At 37.8% G+C, this 14,997-nt stretch overlaps 1 protein-coding gene across 6 annotated transcripts in view; it reads right to left on the bottom strand.

The window, feature by feature from the left end:
• Positions 1–14,997, bottom strand: part of scube3 (signal peptide, CUB domain, EGF-like 3) — a 119,897-nt gene that overhangs the window by 60,466 nt on the left and 44,434 nt on the right. For all 6 annotated transcript variants that reach the window (XM_079849359.1, XM_079849354.1, XM_079849356.1 and 3 more), the window contains exon 4: positions 4,547–4,681. In XM_079849359.1, coding sequence (XP_079705485.1) covers positions 4,547–4,681 — 135 coding nt within the window. The remainder of the gene's footprint in view (positions 1–4,546; positions 4,682–14,997) is intronic.

Raw genomic sequence — 14,997 nt, 5'->3', positions numbered from 1 at the left:
ATCTAAATATGTTATGGCTCAGGTCCCTTCTGTTGGTTAGACGTCCACCAAGTCATATTGCTAATAATAGTGAAAGTCTTTGAGACTGCTCAACAAGACACATGGTTTGAAGAATCAAGGCAAATGCAAGACAAATTAGGTGCCAAATTGTAATACTATAGGACTATCAACACCGCTATATCATAGCCAAACATATTCTCTCCATTAAAAAAACAACGAATATCACTTTGTACGCAACAAAACATCACATTACAGGAGTTAAATATGTTGCAAATGCAGTTTCACGTTGTGTAAATGAACATCAATCAATGTGTTAATATGCAACTTAACGTCAGCTCAAAAAGTCTCTCAATTACTTTAAGGTGATGGAAATGCATCCACTAAACAGCACAACGCAGAACTACACGTGTGTGTGTTTATTATGTGAGCGACTGTGTGTGTGTGTGTGTGTGAATACTCATGTAAGCCATATGTCCAGAGAGACCCTCTGAAACAAACGAGACTTTAAGACGAAGGAAGCAGTTTTTTATTACTAAGCAAACATTTCCCAGACCACTGCAACAAAAAACAAAAACACACACATGGGCTGACATTCATGAACTTTAAAAGCTATTTGTGTTGTGCAGGTGTGAGAAACCGGGGAAAAAAGCAACAAAACGGGATCTACAGTAAAACTTGTATTACAAGTACAAATCAAAAATCGATGTGAAATAAAATTAACATGATGGCATCCGCAAGCCTTTTATTCCTTCTATAATGTGACATTCCCAGGCAAAACACAGTCTTTTTTTTTTTTTAAAGGCCTGAGTTTGCAGTGTGTTGTTGACCAAAGCCCTATTCGGACGGGACTTGTTTAACATGTAGAGGAGGGGTAAAGTAATAATGACCAGAGCTTCTCTGTGATTTTAGTCCCGTCCGAATGTGCATCTCAGTGATCATTGCATATAACTTCAGTAAAGATTACGCAGACTTTTACCTTCAGTAAAAAGGTCCATAAAAATTCCCTCAGGTAATACTAGTCCCGTGCGAATAGACCCGCTGTAAATATGGACATAATTTCCTGTTTAAAAGTAGTTTTCCGCGGTTTTTCAAGTGTGGAGACGCTTGAAAAAGCATCAGTCGCGTTCTAGACGCTGGAACGAGTCTGTGGCAAAACTCAAGTGTTTCACACACACCATTCAGATCAGAGAGAAGATCGACAGCACTTGTTAGAGGCACGAAACATCTTTTAGTGTTAGGTAAGTGTCTATTACCAACACAATCCAATCTGAAGTTCATTAATACATCGTTCGACCGGACATAACTGTTTTATATATATAAATATAGGTTATGTGTGTTTGCGCACGTGATATCAGGAAGCAGCGTAACACACACATGACGACAGGAGTGACGGCGGTGTGTAAATCGAGTTACTCTCACACTTTTGCTAGTTTTACTGAGATCTCTTATCCCATGAGAATTGGCCATTACTATTACAGACGTCCTGTGGTAAAATTACATCACTCCATCCATCTACCCTTGTAAAGTTAATCCCGTCCGAATAGGCCTCAAGACGTGCAGGCTGAAGGTCAAGCTCACCCTCCAGTGCATCTCCGAGACACGATGAATTTGTGCCGTAGAGTCTGATTGGACGCACGACCCTTGACACGAACAACAAAAGCTATAGGATGCATTTTCCCAGCGGTCAGTGACAGAACAGACCCCAATTCTGCATTCGCCAGCCAGTGAGCGCCGGTGTGTTTGATTAGCAGGTTGTTCGCGTGACATTACTGCACTGCCTCGAGCAGACACAGGCCTTCATTTCCCACAGTTTTATTCTCCACTCGCTCTGCGTCCATCTGAGAGACTTTATCCGTGATTTAAGAAAGTGTTTGTGAAGACAACCAGACAGCGCACACCCCCACAGGTGCCAACTGAGCTGCAATGACAAAAAATACATCTATATGTCTGGAATTCATCTGTGAAGCAAAGCACAGATTGTTGACACGAGAAGACCGGAGAAAACTCGACATATGAATTTATGTCAACCAATAAATATCCTATTTGCAACAGCTGAGGTTGAATTTTTTAATTACAATTATTTTAATGATGATTATAATCATATTTTACAAATATTTATATTAAAAGTTAAAACGTTTTAAATAATATTAATATTTCAATAAAAGGTAAAAATTGTTAAAAGTTTTAATATTAATACATATTTTAAATGTTTCATATTAAAACTTAAAAAGTAACATTAATATTATAGAAATATTTTTAAAAGTATTACTATTATTATTAAAAAGTTCAAACGTTTTAATAGTATTAATATTTCAATAAGAAATAAATGAATTGAAAATAATATAAAACTAATATTGAGTAATATTAATATTTAAAAAAAAATAATATTAATTTTTCAATAATTGAACAAGTCATTTGCATTTCCATGGTTTTGTAATGCTGGTTAATGGTCACATTACATGCAGGTAAACAATTAAAGCATAATTTTTTATCTTTAAATTAAAACATTTTAACATCGCTTTTTTAATTGTTTCTAACATTTTAAAATTGTTTTTATTTTCAAATTATTTCTTAATTTGAATTTGACATTTTTAAGTTTTTTAATAATTATTAGCTAACTTATGAACCCCTGCTTTAAAAGAGAATAAACCAGTGGCGTACAACGTTCACGTAAGTGTTGATTGTGTGATTTTTCTGTTTGACTATCATCCGTCAATCCGTCAGCACACCGGATGAAGAATTACGCCACTCTGTCGAGTTGTCACACTCCAGTATCTGAAGCACATAGTGCTGCAACAACAACTGTAATAGCAAACGAAGATCCCTTCGTTCTGATCACAACAGAAGTATCCGGCTTTTCCCAATCGAAGCGTTTGTGGATTTATGGTGTCATAACCTCTCCTCCAAGAGGTTTTAATCTGGGAGCAATAAAACTAATATTAACATGAAATATGAGGGATTAACAACGGTATTTATCAACCTCATTCCAACAGGGAAAAAACCCAACAGAATATAGACAATAAAGGCCTTGAAACATACGATCCAAGACTCAAATAACAGTGTGCTTATGAAACGCAAACATTGACAAGTTCATCGGGCCAAAAGCTTCTCCTGAGATTCGGCTTTGAAGAGAGAAGCGGGTTTACACTGACATTGTTAAATCTCAACGTAAACGTGTTCAGAATCAAATACATGCTTACTACTTACTCAATACTACGCAGTGTGTGATGTATACATACTACTATTGTTTAAAAGTAGCGAGTGAAACAAAAGCATGCTGGAATGAAACTATTAAAACCCATTTTCAGTTTTTGATAAAAAAAATAAAAAAAATTTTTAAAAAAAAAAATAAAAAAAATAAACCAAACTAAAATATAATATAATATAAACCAAAATCATAAAATAAAAATAAACCAAAATCACAACATAACATAACATAACATAACATAACATAACATAACATAACATAACATAACATAACATAACATAACATAAACCAAACCAAAATAATAAAACTAAACTATAATATAATATAATATAATATAATATAATATAATATAATATAATATAATATAATATAATATAATATAATATAATATAATATAATATAAACCAAAATCATAAAATAAAAATAAACCAAAATCATAAAATAAAAATAAACCAAACTAAAATAACATAACACAACAAAACCCAGAATCAAAACAAACAAACAAACAAACAAACAAATAAATAAATAAATAAAAGATGAAAAACCTACACTTAAAAAAAACTTAAATGAATATTAGAAATGTTGCTACTGCAACTAACTGGAATATAATACGTTTAAGTTAAAGCTAAAACTGAATTAAAAAAGATAAATATAAATATAAAAAAATTAAAAATAAATATTTAATAAATAATCAAATAAATATAATAAAAATGGCAAAAGCACAGAAATCTACTAAAACCTAAACTAAAACTGAAATAAAAAATGAACATAAAAATAAATGCCAAATCAATAAATACTAAAATAACACTGGCTGTCACATGACCAATGCATATGAGTGGTATCAAGTGATTTATTTATGCAAATGAAATTGTTATTTTACATCTTTGATTTAATACTCCAATCAAATAATGAGCCAAAAAGAGATTCATCAATTGCATTATGAGACACAGTCGTGTTGGATGCAGTTTGCTCTGTTGTATAATGTACCGTTAAACAAATCTAGTAGGTCATCCAAATATTTAATGACAAGAGAAAAAAGACATGCTGTGCACATACACATACAGTACTATACACTGCTACACTGTAAAAAGTGTTCAGTTTACTTACTAAAATTTAGTAAACCAGTTGCCTTAAAAATAATAAGTAAAAAAACGTAATGCTTAATTGAAAAAATTAAGTTATGTGAACTTGACAAATCCACATTACTTAATTTTTTCGATTAAGCATGAAGTGTATTTACTTAATAACACGTTTCCTCAATTTTTTCGAAGTGAAGTCAACTGATCTCTTTTTCCAGTGAGCTCACAGATGTTAACTCATGCTGATATGCGCCCTCACCTTTGGGCCTCTGGATGCAGGTGTGCTGGTTGTCGGACAGCAGGAACCCGTCTCGGCACCGGCATTCATAACTCCCCATCATGTTGACACAGATCTGCTGGCAACCACCGTTTCCTTCCGAGCACTCGTCCACATCTGACGGGAGACAACACGTGAAAACAGTCAGATCACCTCAACTGTGTGATTATAACTGTGCCTATTCATTTATAAAAATATACACCATCATTCAAACGTTTAGGGCGGGTAAGATGTCTTATGCTCACCAAATATACATTTATTTGATGAAAAAATACAGTAAAACCACTAATATTGTGATATAATACAAAATAACTGTTTTCTATGTGATTATTTTGTAAAATGTAATTTATTCCTGTGATCAAAGCTGAATTTTCAGCATTATTACTCCAGTCTTCAGTGTCACATGATCCTTCAGAAATCATTCTAATATGATGAGAAACATATTTGTGTTATTATCAACGTTGAAAACAGTTGTGCTGCTTCATATTTTTTGTGGAAAGCGTGATACATTTTTCAGGATTCTTTGATGAATAGAAAGTTCAAAATAACAGCATTTATTTAAAAATAAAAAAATATTTTTGTAACATTATAACTGTGTTTGCTGTCACTTTTGATCAATTTTAATGCCCCTTGCTGAATAAAAGTATTCATTTCTTTTTTTTTACTTTCTTCATAATTGTATTTCTTTATAATTTTCATATAAATATAAAATAAATAAAATAATAAACATAAAATAAATAAAATAGTAAACAAAAATTATAATAAATTGCAAAAACAGTGTGTCCAAAACACTTTTCCCTGTCCTGCATTGTGTATCCAATAAATAATTTAAATAATAATAAAAAAAAAATAAAATAATAATAATTAAATAAATAAAACAATAAGCAATAAATACAAATAGCCATAATTAGATAGATATACAAATATACTGATATATTGCCATCAAATTTGGCTGAGAGGAAATAGGCTAAAAATGTGGCCTGATTTCAAGGTTCAAGTCGATGAGACGCGCACACACTCTGTATAACGCATGATGAGAGACTCTAGTACCACTGACAGTGACATCAGGTACGTCGAGTTCAACCCGCTTACTACTAAAACTCAACTGTTCACAGCAAGGTTCGGCTCCCGTCAAACTGACAACTGTGTGTGTGTGTGTGTTTGTTCTCATTCCAGATGTTTCTGTGTGTCGTCTGCCTCTCCGAGGATGAGACCGCAACCTGATCTCTCCCTTAGATACGTCGCATCAGTGTCAGTCTGTATACACAAGCTTGCTCTTAATAAACCCTCATGCGAAACTAATTTTCTGTCTATTTGTCCAATGTTACTGAGGCCTTGGGATAGAGTTTCCAATCTAGGCCATTTTCAGCAGAGCCGAGGGGGGAATATAACCATTTCCCAGCGCTCTCATTACACACACACACACACACACACAAACATTCCCATCACTGGACAATTGTGACACAAAGTTACCTGCATTACATTTTTTGGAACTAAAAATCCCGAGATGACAAAAATAGTTAATCAGAACATACTGGATGTTTAATATGCGTGGTGCAGGAACCAATCGGATGTCATTGTGGGCGTGGCTATTGAACGTATCAGAATTAGAAAGGCCAGAAACTTACTCTATGCAAAAAGTCAACGTATCGTCTTGGCATGCATTTGTATTATTGAAGCAGTATAAATCAAGGCACTAGTTTCCTTCATGAAGTCATGAAATCTTATCTGTTGTTTTTGTCAACAGGCGACTAGCATGCTCTCAATTAGAAAACTGACAGAATAAAGGGGAAAATGTTACGTCAGTTTAGCAATACTGAATGAAATGCGTTCTTGTGTTGCACTATAAATTGTGCATTGACACATTTCAGAGCACCACGAGTGAAACCAAGCAGTTACAAAACAGCTAGGAGCTTAAAGGCCCACTGAAGTGCCTTGGAACACGTAGCTTTGTACATTTACATTTATTCATTTAGCAGATTCTTTTATCCAAAGCGACTTACAAATGAGAACAACAGAAGCAGTTAAACCTGCTAACAATAGGACAACGATATGCAAGTGCTTTCTATGATGCGTTGACGTAATTTCCACTGAAACATGAAGCTAAGGCGGGACATATTGAACGGCTCCTCCCCCTTTTCACATAGCCAATAGCCAAGTCGTACTTGACAGCACCATGGAAGCGAATCCGAGCGCTGATGATACGTTGGATTCAATAGTAGAGGTGTGAATAAATTCTAGCCATTTCATTCTTAACCAACGTACAGTTGGGAAACGGAAATAAAACTCGAGCGTTTGAGCAACCGAACACACGTCTCAAAGCTATATTGCTCCGTGACGCGTTAACGGACGCTTTGGCCAGGTGGTGTTTACAGCATAGGGGGCGGAGCTTTAGATTCTAGAGAGCATTTGATTGGACAGAAGATGTGATGAGAAGCTGAAGTCCGCGGTGATGTCATAAAAACCTGTGATCCATTTTAGCGGAAGTGAGAGACAAAGTTTTGAATGCTTATATCTCCTAAATGCGAATTTTGTCATTGTTTTGGAAACACACCAGCTAAAAAACTTACATTTTGATTTCAGGAAGCCTTTAAACTTGATTTTCTAGCAGGGAATATTTACAGTTTTGCATTCAAGTGTTACTTCTGACGGCAATCAGGTGTGAGACGCTGAGCGTCTACGTTTACTGCTAACTTATCTGTCGGCCCTCCAAGCATTTGGAAACCATTTAACGTATGGCGACACCCATAAGGACTGCTAAACGTTTCCACAGAACTTGCATTAGTATATTTGCAAGTGCAGAACTTCACCACGAGACCCTGACGCTTCAAACCCCAAACACCTTGCTCCCGCAGCATAAACAAACCAAAGATTTCCTGCCGCGTTGAGTTTTGCGAAGCTCTCCTGCATTAGGGACATGTGTTATATGCAGGCCGAGGCCGGCGTCCAAAGCAAATATTTGGAAAAGGAACCGGATTCTGGTGAAACCCGGAGCAGAGCTCATGCTATTTGCACTTAAAACATTTCTTAAAAATTCTCCTGAGAGGATTCATCAGTGTTGAAAAATTCCCTCTCTTTTTCTTTCTCTCATACCTCGTTCCGGTCCTTTCCCCAGTCAGTCCCTCTTTACCTTTTCCTCACTCCATTCCTTCCTCTGTGCCTCACTGAATGACAATCTATCACTCAAAATCAGGAGGAGATTATGAGGTTAGATTTCTTCCTAATGTTCAAACAGTACTTTGTATTTTTATGGCTTTAAATTTAAGATAATTTGGATAATTTGCTTAGCAAATGTCTATGTATGCAACCATGGTGGACGTAATTGCGTGCACTCATTCAATCCCACAATGCACTGCAATAACGAGTGTACAACTGATGCACACTCAAAGGCTAGAGAATACCCATAATGCACTGTGAGAATCGTCTGACCAGAAGATGGCTATCTATTCATTTCCAAACCGCTGGTCCAATGTGGGTACAGCATAATATCATACAAGTTTAAATTCCATTTTAATTATTAAATAGTTAAATTAAGGTTTATACATAGTTTCCATGACAGAGTTCAAGATAAATCTTTTCATTACTACTGGAGCTGCCAGTTTTAAATAATTATTAAACAGCAAGCACAAACTATGCAAAAGTGGCAGCCCTTCTGGCACTCAGTGGTTGAATTCACTCACTCATTCTCATTCACTCCTTCAAGTGAACTAATAGGGAATAGTGAATAAGGGTATAGGGGGTGAACCACTGAGGTTCATTCTTGTGTTACGCAGCACGTTTGAGCTTCCGCAAGAACCAATGAGGTTCATTCTCGTGTTACGCAGCACGTTTGAGCTTCTGCAAGAACCAATGAGGTTCATTCTTGTGTTACGCAGCACGTTTGAGCTTCTGCAAGAACCAGTGAGGTTCATTCTCGTGTTACGCATCACGTTTGAGCTTCTGCAAGAACCAGTGATGTTCAATCTCGTGTTAAGCAGCACGTTTGAGCTTCTGCAAGAACCAATGAGGTTCATTCTCGTGTTACGCATCACGTTTGAGCTTCTGCAAGAAACAATGAGGTTCATTCTCGTGTTACGCATCACGTTTGAGCTTTTGAAGAACCAATGAGGTTCATTCTCGTGTTACGCAGCACGTTGAAGCTTCTGCAAGAACCAATGAGGTTCATTCTCGTGTTACGCAGCACGTTTGAGCTTCTGCAAGAACCAATGATGTTCACTCTCATGTTACGCATAACGTTTGAGCTTCTGTAATAACCAATGAGGTTCATTCTCGTGTTACACAGCATGTTTGAGCTTCCAGAAGAACCAATGATGTTCATTCTCGTGTTACGCAGCACGTTTGATCTTCTGCAAAAACCAATGAGGTTCATTCTCGTGTTACGAAGCACGTTTGAGCTTCTGCAAGAACCAATGAGGTTCATTCTCGTGTTACGCATCACGTTTGAGCTTCTGCAAGAACCAATGAGGTTCATTCTCGTGTTACACAGCATGTTTGAGCTTCCAGAAGAACCAATGATGTTCATTCTCGTGTTACGCAGCACGTTTGAGCTTCTGCAAGAACCAATGAGGTTCATTCTCGTGTTACGCAGCACGTTTGAGCTTCTGCAAGAACCAATGAGGTTCATTCTCGTGTTACGCATCACGTTTGAGCTTCTGCAAGAACCAATGAGGTTCATTCTCGTGTTACGCATCACGTTTGAGCTTCTGCAAGAACCAATGAGGTTCATTCTCGTGTTACGCATAACGTTTGAGCTTCTGTAAGAACCAATGAGGTTCATTCTCGTGTTTCACAGCACGTTTGAGCTTCCAGAAGAACCAATGAGGTTCATTCTCGTGTTACGCATTACGTTTGAGCTTCTGCAAGAACCAATGATGTTCACTCTCGGGTTTCGCAGCACGTTTGAGCTTCTGCAAGAACCAATGAGGTTCATTCTCGTGTTACGCATCACGTTTGAGCTTCTGCAAGAACCAATGATGTTCATTCTCGTGTTACGCATCACGTTTGAGCTTCTGCAAGAACCAGTGAGGTTCATTCTCGTGTTACGCATCACGTTTGAGCTTCTGCAAGAACCAATGATGTTCATTCTCGTGTTACGCATCACGTTTGAGCTTCTGCAAGAACCAATGATGTTCATTCTCGTGTTACGCATCACGTTTGAGCTTCTGTAAGAACCAATGAGGTTCATTCTCATGTTACGCAGCACGTTTGAGCTTCAGCAAGAACCAATGAGGTTCATTCTTGTGTTACGCATCACGTTTGAGCTTCTGCAAGAACCAATGATGTTCATTCTCGTGTTACGCAGCACATTTGAGCTTCAGCAAGAACCAATGAGGTTCATTCTCGTGTTACGCATCACGTTTGAGCTTCTGCAAGAACCAGTGAGGTTCATTCTCGTGTTACGCATCACGTTTGAGCTTCTGCAAGAACCAATGAGGTTCATTCTCGTGTTGCGCAGCACGTTTGAGCTTCTGCAAGAACCAATGAGGTTCATTCTTGTGTTACGCAGCACGTTTGAGCTTCAGCAAGAACCAATGAGGTTCATTCTCGTGTTACGCAGCACGTTTGAGCTTCTGCAAGAACCAATGAGGTTCATTCTCGTGTTACGCATCACGTTTGAGCTTCTGCAAGAACCAATGATGTTCATTCTCGTGTTACGCAGCACGTTTGAGCTTCTGCAAGAACCAATGAGGTTCATTCTCGTGTTACGCATCACGTTTGAGCTTTTGAAGAACCAATGAGGTTCATTCTCGTGTTACGCAGCACGTTGAAGCTTCTGCAAGAACCAATGAGGTTCATTCTCGTGTTACGCAGCACGTTTGAGCTTCTGCAAGAACCAATGATGTTCACTCTCGTGTTACGCAGCACGTTTGAGCTTCAGCAAGAACCAATGAGGTTCATTCTCGTGTTACGCAGCACGTTTGAGCTTCTGCAAGAACCAATGATGTTCACTCTCATGTTACGCATAACGTTTGAGCTTCTGTAAGAACCAATGAGGTTCATTCTCGTGTTACACAGCATGTTTGAGCTTCCAGAAGAACCAATGATGTTCATTCTCGTGTTACGCAGCACGTTTGATCTTCTGCAAAAACCAATGAGGTTCATTCTCGTGTTACGAAGCACGTTTGAGCTTCTGCAAGAACCAATGAGGTTCATTCTCGTGTTACGCAGCACGTTTGAGCTTCTGCAAGAACCAATGAGGTTCATTCTCGTGTTACGCAGCACGTTTGAGCTTCTGCAAGAACCAATGAGGTTCATTCTCGTGTTACGCATCACGTTTGAGCTTCTGCAAGAACCAATGAGGTTCATTCTCGTGTTACGCATAACGTTTGAGCTTCTGTAAGAACCAATGAGGTTCATTCTCGTGTTTCACAGCACGTTTGAGCTTCCAGAAGAACCAATGAGGTTCATTCTCGTGTTACGCATTACGTTTGAGCTTCTGCAAGAACCAATGATGTTCACTCTCGGGTTTCGCAGCACGTTTGAGCTTCTGCAAGAACCAATGAGGTTCATTCTCGTGTTACGCATCACGTTTGAGCTTCTGCAAGAACCAATGATGTTCATTCTCGTGTTACGCATCACGTTTGAGCTTCTGCAAGAACCAGTGAGGTTCATTCTCGTGTTACGCATCACGTTTGAGCTTCTGCAAGAACCAATGATGTTCATTCTCGTGTTACGCATCACGTTTGAGCTTCTGCAAGAACCAATGATGTTCATTCTCGTGTTACGCATCACGTTTGAGCTTCTGTAAGAACCAATGAGGTTCATTCTCATGTTACGCAGCACGTTTGAGCTTCAGCAAGAACCAATGAGGTTCATTCTTGTGTTACGCATCACGTTTGAGCTTCTGCAAGAACCAATGATGTTCATTCTCGTGTTACGCAGCACGTTTGAGCTTCAGCAAGAACCAATGAGGTTCATTCTCGTGTTACGCATCACGTTTGAGCTTCTGCAAGAACCAGTGAGGTTCATTCTCGTGTTACGCATCACGTTTGAGCTTCTGTAAGAACCAATGAGGTTCATTCTCGTGTTGCGCAGCACGTTTGAGCTTCTGCAAGAACCAATGAGGTTCATTCTTGTGTTACGCAGCACGTTTGAGCTTCAGCAAGAACCAATGAGGTTCATTCTCGTGTTACGCATCACGTTTGAGCTTCTGTAAGAACCAATGAGGTTCATTCTCGTGTTACGCAGCACGTTTGAGCTTCTGCAAGAACCAATGAGGTTCATTCTCGTGTTACGCATCACGTTTGAGCTTCTGCAAGAACCAATGATGTTCATTCTCATGTTACGCAGCACGTTTGAGCTTCAGCAAGAACATTGGCTAAACAATGTATTTTGCAAATTGAATATTGCATGGTTTCATCTTTTTATCTAGCCTATTTTTTGTTTCAACTGACAGCCGATGGGAATATCGTCCATAATAATGAATGGCTTTTTATGGCAATATCAATTTATTTTATATTAGTTATAATTTGTGGCATTTTTGGCTGTCAAATGAAAGAGAAAATAGGCTAGATAAAATAGATGCAATATTCTGTATGCAAATATTATGCTGTTGTCATCAATGATGGTAACATTTTGAATGGTGAATTTTAAAAAAATATATAGTGGGAGATTTTCCAACTTTAACCATAGAATGTCTTTTTAAAAAGTACCACAAAATAGACATGGCACAGCTATGGCTGAAATGATCCACAAAAAGCTTGAAAGGAGGGCTGTTCGAGCTGAATTAATTGATGAAAATTGTAGAGAAGAAGAAAAAACTGGAGGATGAGGGACATCAATACAACACAAGCGCTGCAATCAGACTACCGTTTCTTGCAGTTTCTCAAAGATGCATCTGTGAGCAAATCGATCTGCAAATCAATCCGTTAAATGCTCCATACAGCACAACCTGCACATTGATTGCATGAAATAAACAGAGGAAAATCATCACTGCGCATCAAGCAGGATTTTTCATCCCGCTTGGATGATTGTAATGCATTGTATCTGTGTGTGTGTCAGGCCTCTCGTTCTCTCTCGCCTACATCTTGTTTAAAATTCATCTGCTATAGGCCTTTAACTGGTTTTAAGAAGCGAGAGCAGATTACTCCATTTCTAATCAAATGAAACTGGTTACCTATAGACCAATTTCGAGCCGACGTCACAGTTACGTCACGGCGTTAGCTGGTGGCAAAACAAAGGGAAAACTGGAGGCGGCCAATATAAACCAGCACAGATTCGGCTACATAATGAGCTTAAATTATTATTATTGTTATTAAATGTCATCTTGTTGTGTTGTTGGGTGCGAGAATCGACAGAGTACATGCTCCAATTTAAAATTTTATCTCATAATGTTTTCTAAATGATTGTGATTATTTGTGAATCATCTATGATTGTATACATTGTTTTGATTGATTGTGACTAGACTTTTTGAAGAACCTGGTAAGAAAGGGTAATCAAATACATAGTTAAAAAATGAATATGCTGTATCTGGAATTTTTATTTCTAGAAAATATACACATCATTAAAATTGCACCGTAATGTCACTCTTTACATTGTCGTCTTCTGTCTGGCCTTGGCGCTGGCTAGGCAGAACTGCAGATCGTAGGCTACCACACAAGTCTTGTACGTGACTATTTAGTACAGTTATAGGCATCTAAAGATTTATATGCCCTCATTTTCTCTTTACGCTCAGTTTCTCTATCGGGCAGTGGCGGCTCCTGCAAAATCTCTCAGGGGGGGGCAAATGTTTGGATGATTGATAAGGATAAGGTCCACCCATGCAATGGATGAATTAACAGCTTAAGCATGTAAAGGCAACTTCACTACTTTAATATTAATGAAACATAAAGTGACTCTTACAATAAATCTCCTTGTTTGTTTCTATATGAGTGTTAACAATTCAGCAGCGAGTCAAAATCAATTCAAACAAAGCCCAGCAAGGATGCAAATTTCCAAAAACATTTACTCCAATTTCAATTTAATAAGAAACAACTGAAATCACATAACTCACTATTTACGCTACTTGCTCTGGCCAGCGTAGCGCAAATCGCTCTGAATCTGAAGGGCTACATTTTATTTCTCCATTTAATAAACAAACTATTCTGTCAGATAAATATTTGTTGTGAAAGAAATATAGTTACATTTTCAAGCATTTTATCCAAAATGTAAGCACTTTTCAAACCTTAAACACATCAAAATTCAAGCACTTTCAAGGATTTCAAGCACCCGTACGAACCCTGCACATTATTCACTATTTACACTACTCACTATTATTACACTGCTTACATCACATTACTAGCTTAATACACTGCTTACTTATACTGGAATTTTGCTCTTCTCTCTTTCAAAGTAGCAAAGTGATAAAAAATTTAATGACACGATAGAATTAACTGCGTTCGCCATGACGTTGTTCAAGTTCAACTGGCCTCAACTCGCGAAATGTCCCAACAGTCTCTCTCGCTCTCGTTCTTTTTTATTTATTTTTTTTTTCATCACATTTGATAAAGATATTAAAGTAGTGTTTCATTTTTTCTTGTTGTTCAAATTCAAAATTGTTTTCAAATATTATTTGTCACTTAATCTTAAAGGAGCTGTATGTAAGATTGTGGCCAAAACTGGTACTGCAATCACTTTCAAATTACTGTAGAGCAGTGTATCCGCTCCCCCTCCCCCCTGACTCGAGGTTGCCAGATATGCTGCAGGATCCAGCAGGAACGTAGGCTGCTACAAGGAGTTGCAGCTGTGGTAAGAGCAGCAGAGCTGGCAACCCGGATGCCGAAACACTTCTGACTTCGTGATTGGTAGATAGGTGGAGGGTGGGGCTTCAGGCCAAAACACAAGATGACAACATCAACATCAGTTGAGGGCTGCAAGTTCACTTTTTAAATGACAATATCCTGGCCGTACTACTGTTGTCAGCGATATAAGTATTTGAAATGAACATGATTTCTTAACGTCTAGTGACATATCAGGGCCATTTTATGATTAATTGAAATACATTTCTTACATACAGCTCCTTTAAAGATTTTTAATAACCTCAACCGGAGGTAGCGTTAACGTTAATCCTGTCAGATCGTCCATCCATTGACTGAGCGTGTACGGGTCAGCCAATCTGGGATGTCCGTTAAAATTAACTTTTGCAAATAACAATCGCAGTCCTGGACAGTGAGTGACCTTGCACATTAAGATAAAATCGGATTTTCTTCAGTCATTATTAAAAAACAAGCTAACAAAACTTGCAAACTAATGTTAGTGAAGCGGCCAGAGGGATCGTTCTGCCACCACCTAAGCTCCGCCCACAAAAAAATCGTATAGGGGTCTATACGATACAGAATTCATTACAACCCAGTAAGCAATTTTGCGTTTATAAGATGTCTAATAGCCGTCCAAACACAGCCCTGACGTCTAGGCAAGTCATTTTATTTTTAAAACAAGGCAAAATTTGGCCTGTC

Source organism: Squalius cephalus (genome assembly GCF_949319135.1).
Source record: "Squalius cephalus genome assembly, chromosome: 18".
NCBI lineage: Eukaryota > Metazoa > Chordata > Actinopteri > Cypriniformes > Leuciscidae > Squalius > Squalius cephalus.
This window is presented reverse-complemented; position numbering and strand designations above follow the sequence as displayed.